Source organism: Magallana gigas, chromosome 3, assembly GCF_963853765.1.
Source record: "Magallana gigas chromosome 3, xbMagGiga1.1, whole genome shotgun sequence".
Lineage (NCBI taxonomy): Eukaryota > Metazoa > Mollusca > Bivalvia > Ostreida > Ostreidae > Magallana > Magallana gigas.
The window spans coordinates 13,816,298-13,837,756 of NC_088855.1; the positions used below are offsets into that span (position 1 = coordinate 13,816,298).

The 21,459-nt window shown below is 33.4% G+C and overlaps 2 protein-coding genes across 9 annotated transcripts; both read right to left on the bottom strand.

The window, feature by feature from the left end:
- Positions 1 to 390: 390 nt before the first annotated feature.
- LOC105331924 (toll-like receptor 13) lies at positions 391 to 7,882 on the bottom strand. Its single transcript, XM_066078574.1, has 4 exons — positions 7,744 to 7,882; positions 5,714 to 5,829; positions 5,492 to 5,613; positions 391 to 3,260 (listed from the first exon to the last, which is right to left on the bottom strand). The coding sequence occupies exons 3-4, from the start codon at positions 5,492 to 5,494 to the stop codon at positions 618 to 620; spliced, it is 2,646 nt and encodes an 881-aa protein (XP_065934646.1). The 5' UTR covers positions 5,495 to 5,613; positions 5,714 to 5,829; positions 7,744 to 7,882; the 3' UTR covers positions 391 to 617.
- A 6,252-nt stretch (positions 7,883 to 14,134) lies between these two features.
- Positions 14,135 to 19,554, bottom strand: LOC117692820 (uncharacterized). Of its 8 annotated transcripts, none has more exons than XM_066078578.1 (9): positions 19,413 to 19,551; positions 17,764 to 17,832; positions 17,514 to 17,544; positions 16,381 to 16,649; positions 15,845 to 16,087; positions 15,566 to 15,619; positions 15,084 to 15,143; positions 14,676 to 14,726; positions 14,135 to 14,483 (listed from the first exon to the last, which is right to left on the bottom strand). In XM_066078578.1, the coding sequence occupies exons 4-9, from the start codon at positions 16,643 to 16,645 to the stop codon at positions 14,347 to 14,349; spliced, it is 810 nt and encodes a 269-aa protein (XP_065934650.1). In that variant the 5' UTR covers positions 16,646 to 16,649; positions 17,514 to 17,544; positions 17,764 to 17,832; positions 19,413 to 19,551; the 3' UTR covers positions 14,135 to 14,346. The 8 variants fall into 8 exon arrangements, with proteins under 8 accessions (XP_065934650.1, XP_065934651.1, XP_065934652.1 ...); XM_066078579.1 differs by lacking the exon at positions 19,413 to 19,551 and adding an exon at positions 18,816 to 18,948; XM_066078580.1 differs by lacking the exon at positions 19,413 to 19,551 and adding an exon at positions 18,619 to 18,793.
- Positions 19,555 to 21,459: the final 1,905 nt, after the last annotated feature.

Below are 21,459 nucleotides of genomic sequence, written 5' to 3' on the forward strand. Positions count from 1 at the left end.
TTTTCTCCCATGGGATTTTGGTGGGGTTTGAGATGGGATGAAAAATCCCACCAAAATCCCATGGGATTTTGATATTTGAGAGACAATTATAAGGAAACTAGAGCAATGTGTACATTCATGCTGACATGATAGGATCAAAGTAAAATGTCCCACCAAGATATATAAACAAAAGTAAGCTATGTCCAACGGAAATGGTAGCTAAAAGCCCGGACCTTGTCATGTCTGGACTTAAATGTCGCACTGTTAATAACTTTGTAAAATACATCGGTACCATCTTAAAATCATTTAAATTTATTTATACAGTTTGAAAGAAAAATAACATTTTTATGATGTAAAAAGAACCTTGGAAGCTGAGGATCGGAGAACATTAAATTATTTTTCTACAAAATCTCAATCTCAGACATAACAACTTTATTTTATTCTATAATGCAAGCAGGTACATGTTTGTCTTTTTATAATGCTAAACAGCATATGAGTATATGAAAAAAAGCACACAAACAATAAAGAAGAATATTCCAACTTAGTACTTCATTGGCACCAATGTCAATATCACAGTCTATTTCAAACCATAAATATAAAAATAATTGCCCTTAGTTGACAACCAGTGAGTAAGTTTTTTAAACAATGACTTCCCTCGTTTTCCGTTTACTCGTCAGTGCTTCTATTAATCTCTGTTTAAATACTCTTCTGGCATTGACTTCATCTTCCCATAGTAGAAATTCGTCTCGAGACACTTTCCTTTGCAGCGATTTTGGAATGGATTGATATGGAACACCAAGAACATTAATCACAATGATATCATCAATGATGTCTTTTAATTTCAACATAACAGCAAGATCAATTTCAAATGTGTGCTGAGCACTAGAAAGATATTTCTTCGTCAAGACGATGATGACTTTTCTGCTCATTTCAATGTTGTCTGAGATGTTGGAAATCATACTGCTTCCAGGAACAGAGTCCCTGTCGTTAAAATACAACCTAAACTCCCCATTAAATGTTTCTCCCGGTGACAGCTCTCCGGAGTCTATACCTGGGAGTAAGTTTTCGAGGATCCACTGGTAATCTTCATCAGCATACGATAGATAGGCGTCATATTTCCATCCATGTTCACTATTAATTGGCTGATAACCAGCTCTGCTTCGTGGAGCCATGCAGGAGTTTTTCAGACGGTAACACCGATAGAGAATCCACCATCGCTTTCTATAGATGAAGACACAGATGATAAGCATAGCAACAGCAGATGCCACGCTAACCCCGATCACAAAATACAGGTTAAACCAAACACAGTTAATTTTAGTCCGATCAAATGACAAGAAAGGTTTCCCCTTCCATGCATCTGGGGAATTGCACACGTAATTTTCGACATTTGCAATATTCACCTTGGTTTGGTTTACCCAATCTCGGAACCATCGAAGGTCGCAAGTGCATGCAAATGGATTGTTGCTCAGGTTCAGCATCTGAAAATTTAGGTTTTGTGAAAGATCTTCCAAGGAAGTTGAATTCACCAACGATATAGAATTGTCACTAAGATCTAAGGTTTTGAGCGCAGAAGTTTGTTTGAATAAACCATTGTTCCACCCAGAAATTCTATTGCCCTGCATTGTTAATGTTTTTAAGGAGCTAAGATCTCTAAACATCGATGTTGGTAGGTTGTGGAGGAAATTCTTTGAAAGACTAAGTGTTTCTAGTTTGTGTAATCCAGCAAACAAAGTCCCAGAATTGTCACTTCCAATTAGATCTCCAAGATTATTGCCATCAAGTAACAAGTATTTCAGTGACTGCAAGTGTTTGAATGACGACAATGGCATTATACTACAGCCGTTATCAGCCAATGAAAGATACAACAAGGACGTCATTGATGAGAAAATGTCTGGTGAATTTTGAACTGTTTTCAAATTGTTCTTATTTAGTTCGAGGGAAATCAGCCTTCCGAATGGAGCAAACAGTTCTGCGGCTAGACTACTTATACTATTGGAAACCAAATGCAGTTTTTGTAGGCTGACCAAACCATTGAAAGCCAATTTGTTTACCTCAGAAATTTTGTTGGCACCCAGGTAAAGGTTTTTCAACGATACTAGATTCACGAATGAATTTTCACCAAGAGCAATGATTTGATTTCCATTGAGATATAGTATATTCAGCGATGATGGAAGATTTGTGGGAACTTTGTCCAAATAGTTGTCTGCAAGGTTCAAATTGGTGAGAAAGTGGAGTCCTGCAAAAGTGTCGTTGGCAATTGTCTGAATCTTGCAGCCCTTCAAGTCGATCTGCTCTAGCCTTTTTAAAGTGGCAAATGCACGACTAGGAAGTTGATTGATTTTGTTATTACTCATAAGCAATTGCTTCAGTACTGTTCCATTAAGAAGTGCAAATGTGGAAGAGGGCAATTGTCCTCCAAGTTGAAGTCTTGCTATATTAAGTGAGCTAAGCGAGGAGGATTTGAGACCTTCTAATCCAATTTTAAGTTTAGGAGCCGTTAAATGATTTTGGCTGATTGTAAGAGACACAAGTTTTGTTAAAGGCAGAAAAGCTTCCTTGGAAATGTCAGTTATTTTATTTCTCGATAACTCCAACTTTCTGACGGGACAATTTTGCAGACTCTGAAAAGTTTCCTTAGTGAGATTTTCTATGAAATTTGTGCTAAGACCAATTGTTGACAGCAGTGTGCAGTTTTCATAGCTAGTTGGAAATGTTGCGTTCTTTACTTTGTTTCCTTGTATGCTGAGCTGCTGTAGTCCAGTAAGAAATGATATCGCTGGAATGTGATCTAAATAGTTTTGTCCTAAATGCAAGAAAGACATCTTAAAACATTCAACAAATGAACGCGGATTAATATGTGTGATCACGTTATTAGTGAAATAGGTAATATTGAGGTTTGTCATGTTGAAAAATGCATTTTCTTCCAACGAACTGATGCGATTATTGTCAAGTCGTATCACTTTTAAATTCGGTACACATGTTCCGGTAAATGTCAAACTCTTTATAAAGGAAAGTTTGTTATTCTGTAGATAAAGTTCCTGCAATTCGGAAAGCCCACAGAGAGAGTTCGGCTCTAGATCAGCAATTTCGTTGTGCTGCAGATACAATTTTTCGACCGTTTTTGGCAGGTCTGTAGGTATTTTCATCAACCTTTTGCCTTCGCAATTCACCGACGTGAGTAATTTATTGCAAAAGCAGTACGCGGGACATGTATCTGCCCATGCAACACCAGCTTGCAACAGGCATATGCCGACTAGTAGAACTGGAGTAGTATGCATCTTCTGAAAAACAAACAGACAACAAATATTAAAATGACTATATTTGACTGTTATTGTAAAGGCTTTTGTGCGTTATATTATAATTTGACGTTTCACAAACTCTAGGCCCATTAAAAATGTTCTGTCTTTAGTCTTTAGTTATTTTGTCGCTAAACTTTGCTACACGTCTGATGAATATTAATGTGGTCCGCCATTTATAACGCCACTGCGCATGAGTACGGGAAAACATTGAAACAAGTTTGTTTATAAATTACCGAATTGCAAAACCCCAACAACTTCATGATGAAAACTTTGAAAGTTTAATTCGGCTTTAATTCCTACTCCATCAATCTACATGGTCTCCGATGACAATCTTCTCTTTATTCCTATCCTTGTCAGTCTGTCTCTTTTTTCTTCATTGCCAAACATGTCAAAACTTAACGGTATACCTATCTTTTTTCGTCGTCGCCATCGTTGTTGAGAGACCGACATGGATGTCACATAACCCTTTTAAGGCGGAGTTATTCAAATCTTTTGTATTTTTTTTTTTATACCGCGCCGGTAAAAGATATTTTTTTTTATTTCTTGTATCTTTGTTATGCGAGGGCCTTATAAGGCGTAATTTGTGTGAAAGTCCTATATTTAAGTAAAGAAATGAAGCATATAATTAGATCTTATTACTGTTATTCATTAAAAATACCCGACATATACCTTTAAACACAACTGTGACTGGGCGAATTTAAGATATGGTGAAACTGTTTGCAAGTATAAAAGGGTAAAAAATACATGGGGCAAAAATAACCCTGTAGTAAACTTAAAGTTTTTTTTTGTTCATACTAAACATATTTCCACTTGGATTCCTTGTTGTATATTTAGGAGTTTAAAATATATTTTTTGAAAAACATGCATTTTCTCCTTATATGATCAAAGATACTGCGCCAGTGCGGGTCCCAAAGTATGCATCCCCGCAAGCCATGGGTGGCGACGCAATAGCCAAGGTCGAAGATCCTCGGTGTCTTTGCACTGGCGTCAGAAGCAAATTGAAAGTGGGGGGGGGGGGGGGGGGCGGGGGTTAGACTGATCCTCAGAAATATTGAGAGAGAAAAAGCCTAATTCCCAAAATCATGAAAATCCTAATCCGCGGGGGGGGGGGGGGGGCTATAATATATACATTTACATAGAAAATAATACGACTTTATTTACGAACAAGTGCGTTGAGAAAAAACAAATTCTTAGAATCTATATTATATTTACCATGAGAATTCACTAGGACAAGAGCAAACAAGCAAATTCAAAGGTATAGAGAATACGACTTTATTTACGAACAAGTGCGTTGAGAAAAAACAAATTCTTAGAATCTTTATTATATTTACCATGAGAATTCACTAGGACAAGAGCAAACAAGCAAATTCAAAGGTGGCCTAATATCGAAGTCTTTAAAAAAAGAACATCTATGTGGAGATTATATATATATATGTTTTATGCAAAATAAAGATAAATAGTAAAATATTAACATGTTTTCAATAATTTTACTGATATTAAGTTCTACTAAACAGTAGGAGTGCATTTTGATTATATGCTCAGAATCAATTTTTATTTATGGGAATCGTTTATAGAGCTTGAAAAACTTATGTAACAATAAGATCTCGCAGACATCTTTGTTCAGTCTTGGATAATTTCCAAAACCGCTGTCTACACAACTTATTGCAGAGCACTATCGATTTGCCTACAGATAAAGAACGATGAAAAAATAGCTTGGGAAAACCGGTTTCGTTTTAGGGTTTTTACATATAAATATCTAATCTATCATTCTACATATAAAAAAAAACACTTCATCAAAACAAATATTAACTTTTCAGCGAAAATAAATAGATCTGGACCATTATTGAGCAGCCACAAACATACGTGGATCTAGTAGAGGAATTGATTCTTCATGAAAAATTACTTATTATATTCACATAAATTGACAAAAATAAGCAAAGGACCCACCTCTCCGAATAATTCATCTGCCCCCCCCCCCCCCCCCCCAACCCCAACCACTTAAAAAAAGAAAATGGATCCACGCAAAGATAATCAGAGAGATCGAGATAGAGAGAATATCTTTTGTAAAATACTTTGAAAACTTGTAAACTGTAAATCATATTGTATAAATTAAGAGACAGTTGTTAAATATAACAATTAAATAGCAAATTATTTATTTAAAAAAAAAAAAAAAAAAAAAAAAAAAAAACAATATTAAAAAAAAAACCACTTGCCATTTTTGATGTACTAGAATCACAAATCTTGTCAATATGTGCTCTCGATCTTTATTTTGTGGTCCGTAGCCGGATAATTGATATCATCAGCAGCACTGCAGGTAATAAACGTGCTGGCGGTGCTGTATATAAAAAAAAAAACAAATTGGCAATGACGTATACAGTATAATATCTGAAAACTTCATTATATAGAATCCTCACTCATAATGTCTCAACACCTACCTTGAGATCGAGTCCTTGGAAACTGTTTAACACAATTAAAATTGGCTCCTTTTTAGTCGGTGTTGCAATGAGTCAAACGGGAAATCCTGACCTAATTTAATAACAGCTGCCGTTTTCTGAAAATATATCTACAGGTATTTTCAAAATATAATGAATGCATTTTTATAAGATTATTATAATACTTCAAAGAATGAGTTATCAAACAAATTTTGTGATCTAGCTGAAGAATACGGTTTTTTTTTTACAAAACTTTTAAATTTTTTTAAAAAGATACTGAAAATAAACATTTATAAATGTTCCACAGGAAATTTGAAGCCATGTTTTGCTTTATTTTAGATACACTCTGTATTTTTCCACGTACCGTCTCTACTTTCATTTTATTCGCTACTGTACGGAAGCCGGTTAATACAATACAAAATAAAAATATCTAGCCGCCAGATGTCACCACTAAATTGCGCTCACCAGATAAAATTTCGGTAACTGTTTCACGGACTCAATTGCTTCATGTGGTGTATTGGATTCTTCAACTCGTTTTAATTATATTGAAAAGCCAGTGTTTAAATTTTTTTTTCATCTAGCACCAACCGGATTTCGTAATAATGCTCTAAAAATATGTGGGCTACCAAATGTAAATAAAGGCCAACTGGAAAGACCTAAATATTATCAACAGGAAAACCTGAATTTAATATTGAATGCATCGACAATATGGTATTTAAAAAATTGGTTTTTTTTTATTTGATCTAAGCCATTTGTGGAGTAATTTCTGTGTATAAATAGAATTTTTAATTTGCATCGTATAATGTATTTCTGTATACAACTCGCATGGAAAACTTTTCAAATCGAAAGTGTAGATGCTTTTAAAATAAAATGAAGAAGAACAAATATTGCAACCTTAGACTTGCAATATAACTACGGCATTCATTTCATAACTATGCTGAAGTTACATGTAGCAGCCATTTACAGCCATGTTAAGCCCGTGGTAATTATTCATCAAAGAACTGAAAGTACAAAGCTGTCAAATTATTTCATTGATAACTTATGACAATTGATGCAGAGATATTTTGCACTTCAAATGACGAATTCGGTGACAGACATGTAGATAGCTGTGCATGGTGCCGAGGAAGTGGCATTTCAGGTTTACATGTCATGCCTGGTCCAGGATTTTTTTTCTGTGGGAGGGGGATAGGTCCGAGACCTTTTTTTCCGTAAATTTCATAATTTGAATTTTTCTGAACCCCAGCCCTAGATCCGCGCAACCCTGTTTCGATATTTGATTTCATAATATATAATAACTAACGTTTTGTATTTTCTGAGAGAAAGCTAATTTAAAATTGATCAGCACACTTTAAAACACGCTCACTAGAACATCCCAGGTTGAAAATTATTTTTATCTTAATCAACTGTTTTAAAACAAAAATATTTAAGAAGACATCTAGCTTTTTTAAAACTTGTTTCGGTAATAAAAACACTCCTTAACTATACTTAGTGCAATAAAATAATTTTATATTAAGTTTATTTTCATATTTTCAGTAGCCTTACGACGAATTTAATGAAATTTATCTTTTTATAATGAAACATACATTGCATAACAAATAACTTTTCAAGAAAGACTTACTTTAAACGACCCACTTAATCAAATAAAACACTTTACAAAAGTTATGTCCCTTGGTCGCCATCTTTGGGGAAAAACCCATATATTTCTCACAGTAGTAGTTTAGAGGGTTGTAACTTCGTCATTTGACATTAAAAATCCGTTTCCGCTGTGAATTTTAATTGCCCCAAGTTGGGGCAACCCACACATCGAAGGAATAAATCATATCCCAAGAGATTTCTTCAGAGGACGCCCAAATATTTGGTTGCTTAAAGAAGGGAAAAGTTGCCTTTTCCCTTTTGACCTTTGGGTTGACCCCGCAAAGGGGAACAACTTTTGCAAAGTGTTGATTGGACTGTTTACCCCCTGCTTTCAAAACAGATCGATTGACACAACCGTATAAACATTTACTCGGAACTCTACACTATAGGTTACTTACCTTGTTACATTCCATTCAAAAGATATGAACTTTTATTTTGAGGAAAATTTATATGCGCTGTGTAAATTTGTACACGAGATCATGATTATAAAAACAATGTACTAATAACCCCAATGTGAAATTAACAAGAAAATCCAGAATGTATGCCTATTTATAGACATTGTTTACATGTTGCCATAGCAGGTATAAGGTGGTCTCGTAGAACTTGCATTTTCGTACCGGTTGTATCGCCCTAAAATTCAAAATTTTATTTACAGTTTGAGTAGAATAGGACGAGTTAATCGAATATTTTAAAAATATATAAATCTGTTTATTAATGGCCTGACAATCAATAAGTTTTTGAACGTAAATACACGTTATCAATCGTTTAATCGGTAAAAAAAAGTTACAGGGAAAATGTTTCAATATGAATCATCATGTTATTATTTTCTGCAGAATTAACTTATAATTATAAACAAGTTTAATACGATAAATAAAAAATGTATATATTTCTAGGATCTTGATGAAGTGATTTGGGAATTCTTCCTGCAACAAGAACAAAACTCTAATCCTGATAATAGAGCAGATAATGAAGAAACAATTTTCCCCGAATTGATAGAATCTGAAGAAGAGTTCTTTAGCAGACTTGCGTCAAATTTTTCGCAAGATCATGAAGATGAGTTACAAGAATGTGCCAGGTTTAGTGAAGATTCTGATTTGAATGGTGTTAGAGATAAAAATTTCAAGTGGTTGTTCTTGTCATTTTAATTGTTTTGACAAAATTCAATATGAAGAAATTAAAGATGATATACTTACTATGCAAGCACTTACTAGAGACGAAAAAGACATGTACATTATGGGAAAGCTAAAATGTAGAAATACTGGTATGGACGCCAGCGACAAAAAACGCCAGCGATGCATATAGTCATATAGTTTTGCTGATAGAGAGGTCTGTAAAGTAGCTTTCCTTATCATACATGATCTTGGCGAAAAGCAGCTAAAAAATTTGTTGAAACATCTGAAAATGAATGGACCGTTTCCTAGGAACCATGGCAACAAAGGAAGAAATCCGAAGCATGCCCTTTCATTTCTTGACATCAAAAGGGTGGTGAGTTTCATTATACGCTATCGTGAGGAATACGCCGGTTTCCTCTTCCAGCAGTGCCCCATGGAAATGCATCTGTCGAAAATCCAGTCCTTCTGCCAGCATCCTCAACTAAAATTGATACCCATACTAGATATCAATCTGTTTGTGAGGAGAGCAATGAAGGATATAACATTTTTAGAAAAAATTTAAAATTTAGTTTTGCGTGAGTGGCGTTTATGTTCCAATAAACACCAGAACAACATATGAATTTAAATGTTTTACTATCAAAGGTTTGTAGAACTATCAACGTTTAAGAGCATATGGCTCCAATATGCTCCTCACATCAAAATTGCCTCTCCACGAACTGATGTTTATCCAAAATGCGAATCTCTAAGATGTAATGTGACAGGCGCTGTCTCAGAGGAGGAAAAACTAACTGCACTGAATGATTATAAAAGTGATATATTTGATAAGTATATGTGTATTTTATATATTAATCCTTAAAGCTGCTTGGTCCGATTTTATATCAAATTTTATGCACGCTTTTAAACGATGGCTATGCTTAGTATATGTATAATAATAGATATTGCAGTAGTTTTCCCAGTCAATTAAGCCAAAATTCAATGACGAAAAATACGTACAAAATTTGCTAACAAAACAAACGACCGCGTTTGGTACCGCGTTATTTCGCCTCATGTTAAATTTCACCCCTGACGACGAGACGGGTATGGTTGTATTACGAATATGACATCGCTTTAAATAAAGGTCGAAAATGTCAGACAAATGATCAGACAAATTCAAATAAACATGTGTACGTTTTGTTCGCCAATAAATCTAAAGTCTGCTTTCTTTACAGTCGATGCATAGCATGCGGGTTGAATAACCCCAATCATTCAGGGGACGAAACCATGCGGTTTCCTTTTCTAAACATTCCCATGATGCATTTTGGTTTGTTTTTTCGTTTGCCCAAAGGGACATTATTTTTATTTACCTTGAATATTTTTTTAACCTTGAAAGGAGATGGATTCTGCTGGTATAAATAGGAGAAAGTCCATAACTTTCTTAGATAAATGATTTGTATGAACAAAATTTTGATACTGTAATTACGAAAAAATTGGACCAAGCAGCTTTAACATTTAAACATATAAGCTATGCTATCGTGAAAGTTGAGAAACTTAATATGGTAAAACCGTCGGTATTTACATTACTTACCCAATGCAATAGCAGCAGCATGGACAAATACACTTGATGCAATCCAAAAGACAGCCCTTCATGCACCCACCAAAGCGGGCAGCACATTTCTCAAACATACTTGAGCAGCTACATGAACCTTCGGATGAGACTTTGACGTGAGCTAGATAACGCCAGGCAGAACTATCCAATGAGGAAATTCCATTCAATATTCCTTGAACTTTTTGAGGGCTTACTTCAGCACCGTATTTTAGACAAATCTATGAAGACGATGTATCAGAAAGGTTGGTGGAAATTTAACGAATGCGTTGACAAAGAATACATCCGTTCTTTTGTCAAGATAATTTCTTACATGTATTTCGGTGTCGGGGCTTAAAGCTGACATTAATTCATAAAAGCATTCGGTCGCCATATTAGTTTTGATCATTCCTCAACTGCCACTGGGGTATATATACCGGTCGAGAAAGTTACGGTCCGACAACTAATATGGCGGCAGAAGGAGATAAAAGGGAAATAATGCGTATTTATGTCAGCTTTAACCTGTGATTCTGAACAATCTGGTAAATGATGTTACCCAATTGCAATACTGCTAAAATCGTACCAACGATTGTAAAGTACAAACACTGCTCTGGTACGTTCTCGTTTAGCTCTGTAGTGCAGACTTTCTGGGTTGGATAACCTGAAACAGAATCTTAAAGGGCACTAACTGGATCGTCCATGTCCGAGTACTCCAGCCAGTCTGACACCAGACTACTAATTATCAACAAGGCAGAGAATACCTGACTTGTTGTGTACCACCATATCTTCCGTGGCTTCTTCTCTTCCTTATCGACCTTCAGGCTGCTAAGAATGGTGCTTAAGTATTCTAGACCGCTGAATCAGGTTTGTTCTGCATGTCACATCCTCATCCCCAATTACTCCATGAAGGTCGAACACAAACAAAATTTGAAAAGTTGCAGGCAATTGTTTGTTATCAGCATCCAAAAAAGAGAGTACCTACATCTGTTCAAACAATACTTTAATTTTCTCTTTCTCTTTCTCAGTAACAATTTTGATAGAAATTGTGTTTCCGTCGAGGCTTTTTTTCTTGCTGTTAGGACTAGGAAAGTCCACACAGGTTCAACATAAAGTTTTCAATGGTAGCATAGAATGTTGTGAATGTGTCTTACTTGCTATGCATTTAAACCAAATTCTACCTAAAGATAGATTGAAACGTTGCATAGCGATAAAACAACGTCGCAATTCGCAATTCAAGAAATCTAACTTAAATACAGATATCAGCAATAACACAAAAGGCAGAGAGCTTTCAAATAAAATTCAAAGACAAATAAAACCTGGCAATATCCGGATTCCATAATAACCTGTTGTTTAAACTTTCGATCGTCTTGATTGTTTCTAGCCTTAATGTCCTTTATCTCATATATCTCATGCATTTCCAAGCTGCAGCCATTTTCTGCTATTAGTTAGACAAGCTTCGGTAATTATGTTCTAGGTCTGCCATCTTACTCTTGTGACTAAGATCTCAAGTATCAAAAACTTGTTTTAATGCAGACACGATCTATATGCAAGATGATAATAAATATAATGCAAGAGCTCGGGTACCAGCTATAGAAGAATGTGACAAGAGATAGTATGGGTATGCCATCGAACTCTTGGGACTGAATATTTAATTCGATTTTTTTCTTTACTATATAACAGTTTATCTTAAATTTGAAGAAAGGTCTGATAAGTAATTTGGTGTGCATTTAGCCTCCTTAATAACACATTATTTTAACTACAAATTTCATTAAAGATTATATACAAAATTACCCGCCAAAAATGATAATGAAGGTGTGATGTGTAAATGTAGTCAAATAGCCTCACTTTCTACATTTAATGGCAGATGATTTAGATTATGATTATATTATACTTATATAAAAACCGGAACGCTGCCAAGTATACGTTTGCCAGCGTTCCGGTTTTGTATTGCGGGTACCGTCACGGTGGAGGCAAGAGCCCCACTCTCTGTTGTAGGTTGCATCGACAAATGCTAAAGGTTGAAAACTTATCACGAAAACCTGGTACTTGACAAACTTGATTTTCAATATTTCCTCCATAACGGAAACCTTTGTGGACACCCACTGGTCATTGGATTTGACCTTCCTACCCAGGCGAAGGGTGGCAAGCGCATCATCGCGTTTTGCAATCGCGTTAGCAGAATCTAAATTGCGAACTGCTTTGATATACTGAAACGCGTGTTCTGTCGATTTATGTTTTACTCCATAAATTTCTAGTTCAAATAGTTCACATCTTGGGCACCGCAAAACGTTGTAAGATGTTTCTGTAGTTGATAATGAGGGCATGCTTTATTACCTGGAGAATGGACAAGTGTCTTGCACACCTTACAACAAGCATCATTTGCACACGCAGACCAATTATGATCGGTTTTCCAGCAGTTAATGCATATTAAATTAATATTTTGTTTTGATTGGCCATAGTGAAACAGTTTGCACTGAATACCGCCGCAGTAACTAATTCTGGGAAGATGCTTTCCTGTAAAAAGTGTTTCTACGTACATAAACCTAATCCCGTTCAGGAAGCTGGTGATGCATGTATGCTTTGAAACGGGGTGGCGGATTTTTTCGAATAGAATTGTGCTTGTTAATTAAACGTCTAGTTTGATAAATAATTCATGTCACTTTAATTCAATCAGCCACGGAAAGGGGAAGACGACATATCCGTAATTTGAGGGTTTTCTGAGATGCTGATGTAGCGCTAAAAGTTTAAGGGTTTGCCATAGAACTGGTGAGACACATTATTGATATCAATACCCTGTGAGAATAGCTGAAGCCTACTCTTTTGACTTTTCAGATAAATTCATCATATATTTCTGTCCAGTTGAACACACATAAAATCGTTACCGATTACCTGTTTGATCAAAATCAGTGATCTGTTTATCAATAGAGCCGCGGAGATCATTGCTCTTTTACCAAAAAGGGCTTGGATTTTTATCAACTGTAGCTGAGTCGAAATCCGCCATCTCCAGGTAAATTAATCCACAGGTAAACAAGTGAACAGAAATCACAGAAGAAATCAAAACATATATCACAAAGAACCAAACTTATTTACACAAAAGATAAGGTCCCAAAACGTGAGGTAATGTATGCACACAACAGTGTAAAGATCCAAAATGCAACACTTCAACAAACAAACTTTGATTCCGGGAAAAATCGTCAAAAAAATACAGAGCTTCACGTCCACCCGCGTCTTTGTCACGTCACCTTTTGGTTTTGTTTTTGTAATGTTTTACTCATTTACAGTTGTATGTCACTTTATTGGTTTTTTCCATATTCATCCAATTTCACTTTGTTTCTCTTTTATTCTTTATGGTTTGCTTAATTCTATGTTTCAATATTCTCTTCTTATTCGTGTAAATTCTCACTTCTATATCTGGTACAAACGTGAATTCCATCACGCAAACCATAAAGCTCTTTTTTTAATCATATGTTGATGTATGCTACACTAAATGTATTCACAATCAAAGCGAAATAGGCTATCAATAGCTATTTATAAAAAATATATATACCACTGGTATAAAAGGAGAAGAAAATTGGCAACTTGGGTTGGAACAGATTGGAATACTGTTGGAGGGGGGGGGGCAGGGGGGGGGGGTCCTGTCCCCAAGTACCTGTGTACGTAACGAGAGAAATTACTGGGAACTTATTAGATTACACATAGAAGTGAAAAGTTGACAACTGTTGAATGAATAGAATAAGGCCATTTGTTCCTTGAATTTGCAATTTTAGTTTTGATGGATGGGACTCATTCGCTTGCGAAGCACGACCTCTAGAGAGAGAACGGGACAGAACATTCCAGAACAGGGTAACAAAGAACCGGGTTGACTTATAAACGAAAGTGTATGATGAGTTTATCATGCATCGCGGGCAGATACCTTGGATCGGACCCATCTGGTTATTGTGAAAAGTAAATAAATAAAATTAATAACCCAAAGATCGACAGGTGTCCCAATCCACCTTTAGAAACACATTTTCTATATACAGTCTACAACAAATATAATAAGGCATTTACAAAACAAAAATATGACTAATGAATGAATCACAGGAAATCCTAAATGAAATACATTAAAAAATATTCATTATATCTTTTATTATAATCTGATTCAAAATTCAAAATTTACAACAGACGAACATCTTAAAATATGATAAGTATAAAACAATTATACTAGTATGTAATTATACAAAAGATATGTTTAATTCCAGCAGTATAACAATAAAAAATTTAAATAAAAATATATGAGCAAAAATAAAATTTGTTGATAATTATTGCAGTGAATACATGGAAATGTTCTATGCATCGGTGGTGTTACTGTCATCCATGCTAACCTCCAACGTTACGCATTGCCCTTTGAGGTCTGCTTTGTCATAGGAGCAGCTAGGCGCTACGGTGTGAGTATCCATATTCAGATGTTTCGGTTGAGTAGTATCTGAGAATGAGTTAAAATGTACTTAGGACAAACGTAATTTGTAATCATAGTCTTGATTTCAAGAAAGTAATTTCTATTGAAAAGTAATATCGAAATCTTTTATCATAATGATGATTTTAAATAAAGCTTTATGGCTATGAAGCCTAAACCTCATGTCTGTGCAGCTAAAGAAATATTTAAGTCCAAATTTACCCGCGGAAGCAGTTTGATTATCATCCATTGATTCTGTTGGCTCCCTTCTCACTGTTTAGAAAGACAGATTTTATTTAAGTTTTATATACATATAATATTCAAAGCTTCTGTAATATAAACACTTGTTGACATTTTTGATATTTTGTAATTCACTCGTTTTACACTTTTAAATAATATCTTCTAAGCAAATTAAATATATTTGTAGAGTGGTAAAGTTGTTGGTAATTATTCTTTTCATAAATCTTTATTTATGATTTTTAATCTATATAATCTATGATCACAATGAAAAAGAAAAGCGTTCTTGAACTAATTCATTTTCATGGTATACTAGTACTGGAATATTTTTTCATCCAATCTGTCTTTTTTCTCTCTCTTTCTCTCCCTTTTCGGAAGGGTGATGATACCTACGTATATCTGAACTAACGCTGTGATAGCCGCAATCGTGTTGATGCTGCTTCACATTTGATCCTGAAGATATTATTATAATTTTAGAAAAAAAAATTAAATATTTTCTTTAAAAATCATACATACATTTATTTCAAACAAACAAAAGAGTTTGCTAATTCGCTTGAATGATTGGGATTTAAATATTTAAACATTATTTCATGTGTTTGGTTTACTATATGGGCACAGTTAAAGGGGTCGTCAATACAAAGAGAATCATTCGATACAACACTGTACCACAGAAAACTGCAATTGTGTCAAATGTACTGTGACAGCAAGCGAGCTTAGGAAGCACATGTTGTTTGTGGTTATTTACAAAGAAATAGGAAAAACTAGAAAGATTACACATTGGTTGTCAATCTCTATTCCGAAACGTAACAAAAATTTATCCGTCTATGAAAAAAAAAATTGAAAGTAAAAAAAAAACTTTTTCTTTCTCAACTCACTTCCTTTTTTCCCACCCCTCAGTTCCACATGCATGACTTCACATTCGATACTATCTGTTTATTACAAGAGGAAAAGAGATATTTAGTGGATATACTCATTATATGTTTGAATACAAAGTAAAGTGAAACAATAGAAATTCGTTCATATAATTACCCTAACAGTATTACTAAATATATAAACATAGTATTTTTATTATCATATGTCTGTGTGCATGTTGAATGATACTACTGAAATAAAATGTTTTATTTTGATCTTGATATTTCAAGAAATGTGCTTACAATCACAGGGGCATTTGTTCTTCATGTTGCTTTCCTGAAACTGGTTATTTGCTCTCTGTAACTCTTCAACAAGTCCCTGACATTCTCGTAGGATTCTCTCTCTACACGTCTTACATGGTCTTCCATCTCCATCCTTGTAATTTAGATCATCAAGGTGGTCGTTGTATTGACGTATGCGTTTTCTTGTCTTTGACATGACCTTTTTAATACATGTGTTGTCTTGGGAAGCATTGTCAGTGTCCTCTGTAAAAGACAATTATTTTAATCATGCTTTTATAAACAAAATGACATTTTTATCATATATGTAATTTTGTGTTTATATGTATGTAGTATTGATGTGTATTGTATTCTATTGCGTTTTGTAATGTCTAGTAGAAATATAGTTGTTCTATTAACACAACAGTGTTTTGATACGTTTAAGCAATTAATATAAAATGTATTAAAATGTTTTTCTTAGAATGTATACAATATTTATTAAATATTGTTTTCTTTGATACAGTTGTTTTATTTCCAGATCCGAATTCTATTGAATTTACCTTTTGACCAACAGGTATCGCAGTAAACCTTTGAGCTCTGGGATGGAGAAATTTCATCCTTATAATAGTGTTCTATCAACCGACCACATTCCTTATTTAGCTCATTTGCTTCTTTAAGTATCGACTTTTCACAGTCTTTACAAGGCACATCATCATATATGTGTCCTAACTCTGCGTCTTTGATTTTATTATTAAATTCACGTACTCTAAATCTACAGTTTGAAATGCTATTTCCGGGCTCTTCAGCTATTTCAACGTCTGCCATAAATCTAAAAAACAAATATTATTTTTAAACTATTTAAAAAAAACAGCATAAAAATTATGCCTTTCATATTCTTGTTATAGTTCTTATTTTAAGATTAGTAACCAGAATGACAAAATGAAGCAGGCGAAATCTTTATTGTTTATTTACGTTTCAGCACTTCCGAAAGAAAATTTATAGTTCTTGGCTACTATTTCCTAGCACTGATATCCAGCAAGAGAAGACCACAAGGCTGAACGATGTCCCAAAATATACAGGATTAAAACGTAATGTAAATTAAAAAAAAACATGAGGATAAATAAAAAAAAAAAGAAAGATACAACAAGGAAGTAGACGAGGATTGAACTTTTTTTTTTACCTTGTAGCCACAATGGACAAGACCGAACGGACGGAAACAGGTATAAAGAAAAGACTAGAATTAGCCAGAAGTGCCTTTTCATTCCTGAACAACGTATGAAAATCAACTCAATACAGCACTAAGACCAAGCTGAGAATATTCGACTCAAATGCCATCTCTGTGTAACTGTATTCCTCTTAACTATGTTGAACCACAGAGGAAGCTGAGGAGAAGCTTGATGCATTTCATCAGAAATGTCTTCAGAAAATTTTGAAGATACACTGGCCACACATGATATCAAATCTGCAACTAAATGAAAGTACAGCAACGATCCCACTTTCATGAACAATGAAATGAACACGGTCTCATGCGTCCTCCGGGGCAGTAAAGGATAAGTAAGTAAGTAAGTAAAAAAGCAAGTTAATAAGTAAGTAAGCAAGACCACAATCTTCAAAGGGGGTATTTGATTCTCATAGTAGCTCTTGTAGGTTAAATGTTTGTTTCTTTGTTAGTGAAATATAAAAATTGATTTACCATCTTATTTCATTTGTCCAGGATGGATTAACTAATTGTAAAAGAAAAAAAAAACAAAGAGAATTTAACACAGGACTTCCTAATGTTAACTGGTGCAAATTTAACTATTTGATGGTCATACAATATATGTTAAAGAGGATCATGATGTTCCAGTCTAACTTTATTTGTCAATGAATGTTTTGGTTTTTTTTTAACACTTCAGCATTAAGATGTTTTCATACATACAATATTTTTGCGGCCACTTTCTTACCGTGAAATTGAGATATGGATAACCTCCCTTTTCTGGCATTAGGATTTTTGTTTTGGCAATTTCAATTTTCTGAAATTATAATTTAATTTGTGAAATTTATGTTTGCAAACGTGATTCAATGATTTTAAGAATAGAAATAAACTCAAAGATTAATATCAACATTGGCCTTTTTACATAGCAATATCATAATTTTACAAAACTATTGATAAAATTACCCATTCAAATGTTGAATTTTTTTTATTCTTCCTTTGAACAGAAATTGACAGCACATAGAAAAAACCCAATGGGGTTTTCTGTACAAAAAATTATATATCAACCTGTGCTTTATAATATTTATAAATTTCATTGCAATTTCTTGACATCCAACGAAGTTATTACAATCGAAATGTCCCTACCCTTATTTCTGGAATTAAGACTTTTTGTGACAATCGAAATGTCCCTACCCTTATTTCTGGAATTAAGACTTATTGTGACAATGTTTGTTTTAAAATTTAAAAATGGAAATCTGGTTATGTTATTTTGGTAGAGTCAGCATAAAGGTTAAAAGGAAAGTATTAAGTGAGTATAAACAATTTTTTAATTGTGTTAAAATTTGCCATCATACATGTATTTGAAACGAACACAAGGAAATATAAATACTTCAACAATTTCAAGTTCAGTTTTAGTCAAGTTGATTCAAATGGTATCTGTGATTATATTATAAATGGAAACAGATGCATGGAAATGTGTAACTGCCTTTCGGAACACCAGTAAGCATTCATGACCGTTTTAAGAATTTTTCCGATTTTTTTTAAACTGAAAAACAACCTATTATGCCTGACACATTGATAAAGTGTAGTATTCTTAAAAATATACCATAGAGGCTTGTGTAGAAAAAAAGCGTCGTTGAAAAAAGTGGGTGCCTCGGAGGAAAAAGAACAAAGGAGGACGCCATCTTGGATACCACCTCGCCTAATTAGCTAATTTTTCATTTAATTTTTTAAACTAGACGTCTGCATTGATTTGTATTCCTTTATAAATGATTCCCCTTTGAGCTATAACCTCCTGTTTACCTTTTTTTACATCAACATTAACAAACTCTTTGATTTCTTGCGTAAACTTTCAAAACCGACAACTCCCTGGCTTCCAAACAAAGCGAAAGTACGGCACAATAGATCCCAGTCATGCGATTGGTCATGTGAAAAGAAAATAATTTGTCAATTTCGGATGTATACGCAAAAAACGATATATTTTTTGGTGTAGACTTGAAAATAATTAAACTGAAAATGGGATCTTAAATAAGAGTCATTCATAAAGGAAGGCGAATTGGCGCAATTTTCCTGTTTAACATTTCAAAGGATAATTAGTGATGAAATGAGACGGCATCTAAGATGGCGTCCTCTCTTGTTATTTTTCCTCTGGGAAAACGAATTTGTTTCTACACAAGGCTCCTTCAACAAAATATAATGCAGAATTGCCCATAGACGTTTATCGATACCATTTTATTCTTTGAACAAGACCTCATTTCGTGCCACCGGAAACAGTCAAATACATCAATCACAACATCTTAAGTTCGTTTATTACAGGCAAAAATACAAACTAAAGTTTCATAGAAGTGCAAATAAATGTTTACTTATATACGTTTGCAGATAAATACAAGTTGTACTTACTTTTTTAACGTTTTATTAACGCCTACTGTTGACTTGGTGTGTTAGAAAACGATCGATAACTCATCTATGTTTATAGGGTATGACAAATCAATTGGCGGATCATATCAGTCAATCCAGTGAAGCGAAGAACATTGGTGACCAATTTTAAATTTGTTCAATAAACGTGTCATCTAATATATGACTGTTTTAGGCTTACTCTGTTTTCCTAAGAATTTCGATAAGCATATACATTTAACAAGAAATTAATTTCTTTCATGATTCATTTGTTTTCATTTTTATTTCCCTATTCCGGGTACATAAGCGTTCATAGTAACATTCGTGCTTAATAGTGCAGTGTTTTGCAGCTGGTTGTACGCATCGAACTTGCGAAAGCAGAGGTACAGATTCCCAAATAATGTTAGGGAAAGGAAGAGATAGATAGATAAAAATTAAACCAATGAATACTGAAACGTTCTGATTACAATCAATTAAAAATGGGAAATAAAAATGTTAAATTCTAGAACAATGAAATTTTTAATAGAAATTATGATAAGATAATTTGATTAGAAAATATATACCAGAGCAATGCTTATTTATATGAATGAAGTCTTTACAGAAGCTGAGAAAAAGCACCATTTATTGAAATAAAATACATGTAATTTAAAAATGGGAAAAACAGAATTACTTTCAATATACAATATCTTGCATGTATTAAAAATCATTTGACTTAACGACTCTTGTTACAAACAAAACACTTTATTGCACACACAAATATATATATATATATATATATATATATATATATATATATATATATATATATATATATATATATATATATATATATATATATATATATATATATATATATATATATAATTCAAAGATTTATATTCAAGACATATCCAAGATCAATATCATATCATATTTCAAATCAATGCTTTTAAATACGTGTGAAAATTTGAATATGACCTTTATATTTAAGATCATACAATATTAGTAAAAATTTGTATGCCAGTATTAGCTTCATATAGAGTAGGACCTGAAGGCATAATGTTGATCATCAAATTCTGTTTAATTTAGAAAAATATCTTAATGAGCATATTATACAGTAAGACATTAAATACCAGCCATTGCCTATGAATGTCATCATCATAAGGTACAACACAATACATGAACATATATTAGTTAATGGTATATATGTAAATCACACCACCATACGATATAACATAAAATATACACTGTACTTCAGTAAAACTGTTCACTGCAAATACGATTCAACACAGGTGCTTGTTTATGTAAAAAAAATTATCCTTGGTATAATAATATCACACGGTACATGTATCTTATTTCGAATTACGTTGAGTACCCCCTTCCCTTAATTGAAATCATTTTCGCTTTCAATACAAGCGTATGTAATGATGTTTTATATCAGAAAAAAAGATATCAACATTAATTACACGACAATTTGCATATATTCACAGAATAAATGATATATAATATACAATCTTACATCAAATGTAAAGCTTTTCTTGTTCTTTTTTTAAATTAATTCAAATGCATGTTAAGCACTATCAAACAAAATGTATAGTATAGATCTGCCGACCTGTACAGAAGAAATTTAGTTTCAGTATGCATAAATTGTTATACATACTCTAATCAATTACTAGTATAGTTTCCATATCGTATTTATGCGATGGTATATATGAGATTAAACAAATGGATTTATAGATTTAACAAGTACAAAAATGATATCTAAATTAATAAACGAATCTTATTTCAGATTAATTTAAAACGTTTTACATTTGCATTGACTTTTATTACTGACCTTCAAACCAAAATTTGACCAAAAAACCCATAATTAAATGATGAATTTGATGAAAATACTATGCAACTCAACTATTAGTAGGTTTAAGTGAGTAGGTTTAAGTGACAATGATCATCATCATTATGAAATTTGCTTTAAAATTTTTATGTTACATAGAAATGATATGCATAAAAATGTCTTTTAAGAAATAAATGTTTTTAAGAAACATAATGTCTCTTTACACTCTACATCAAATATATT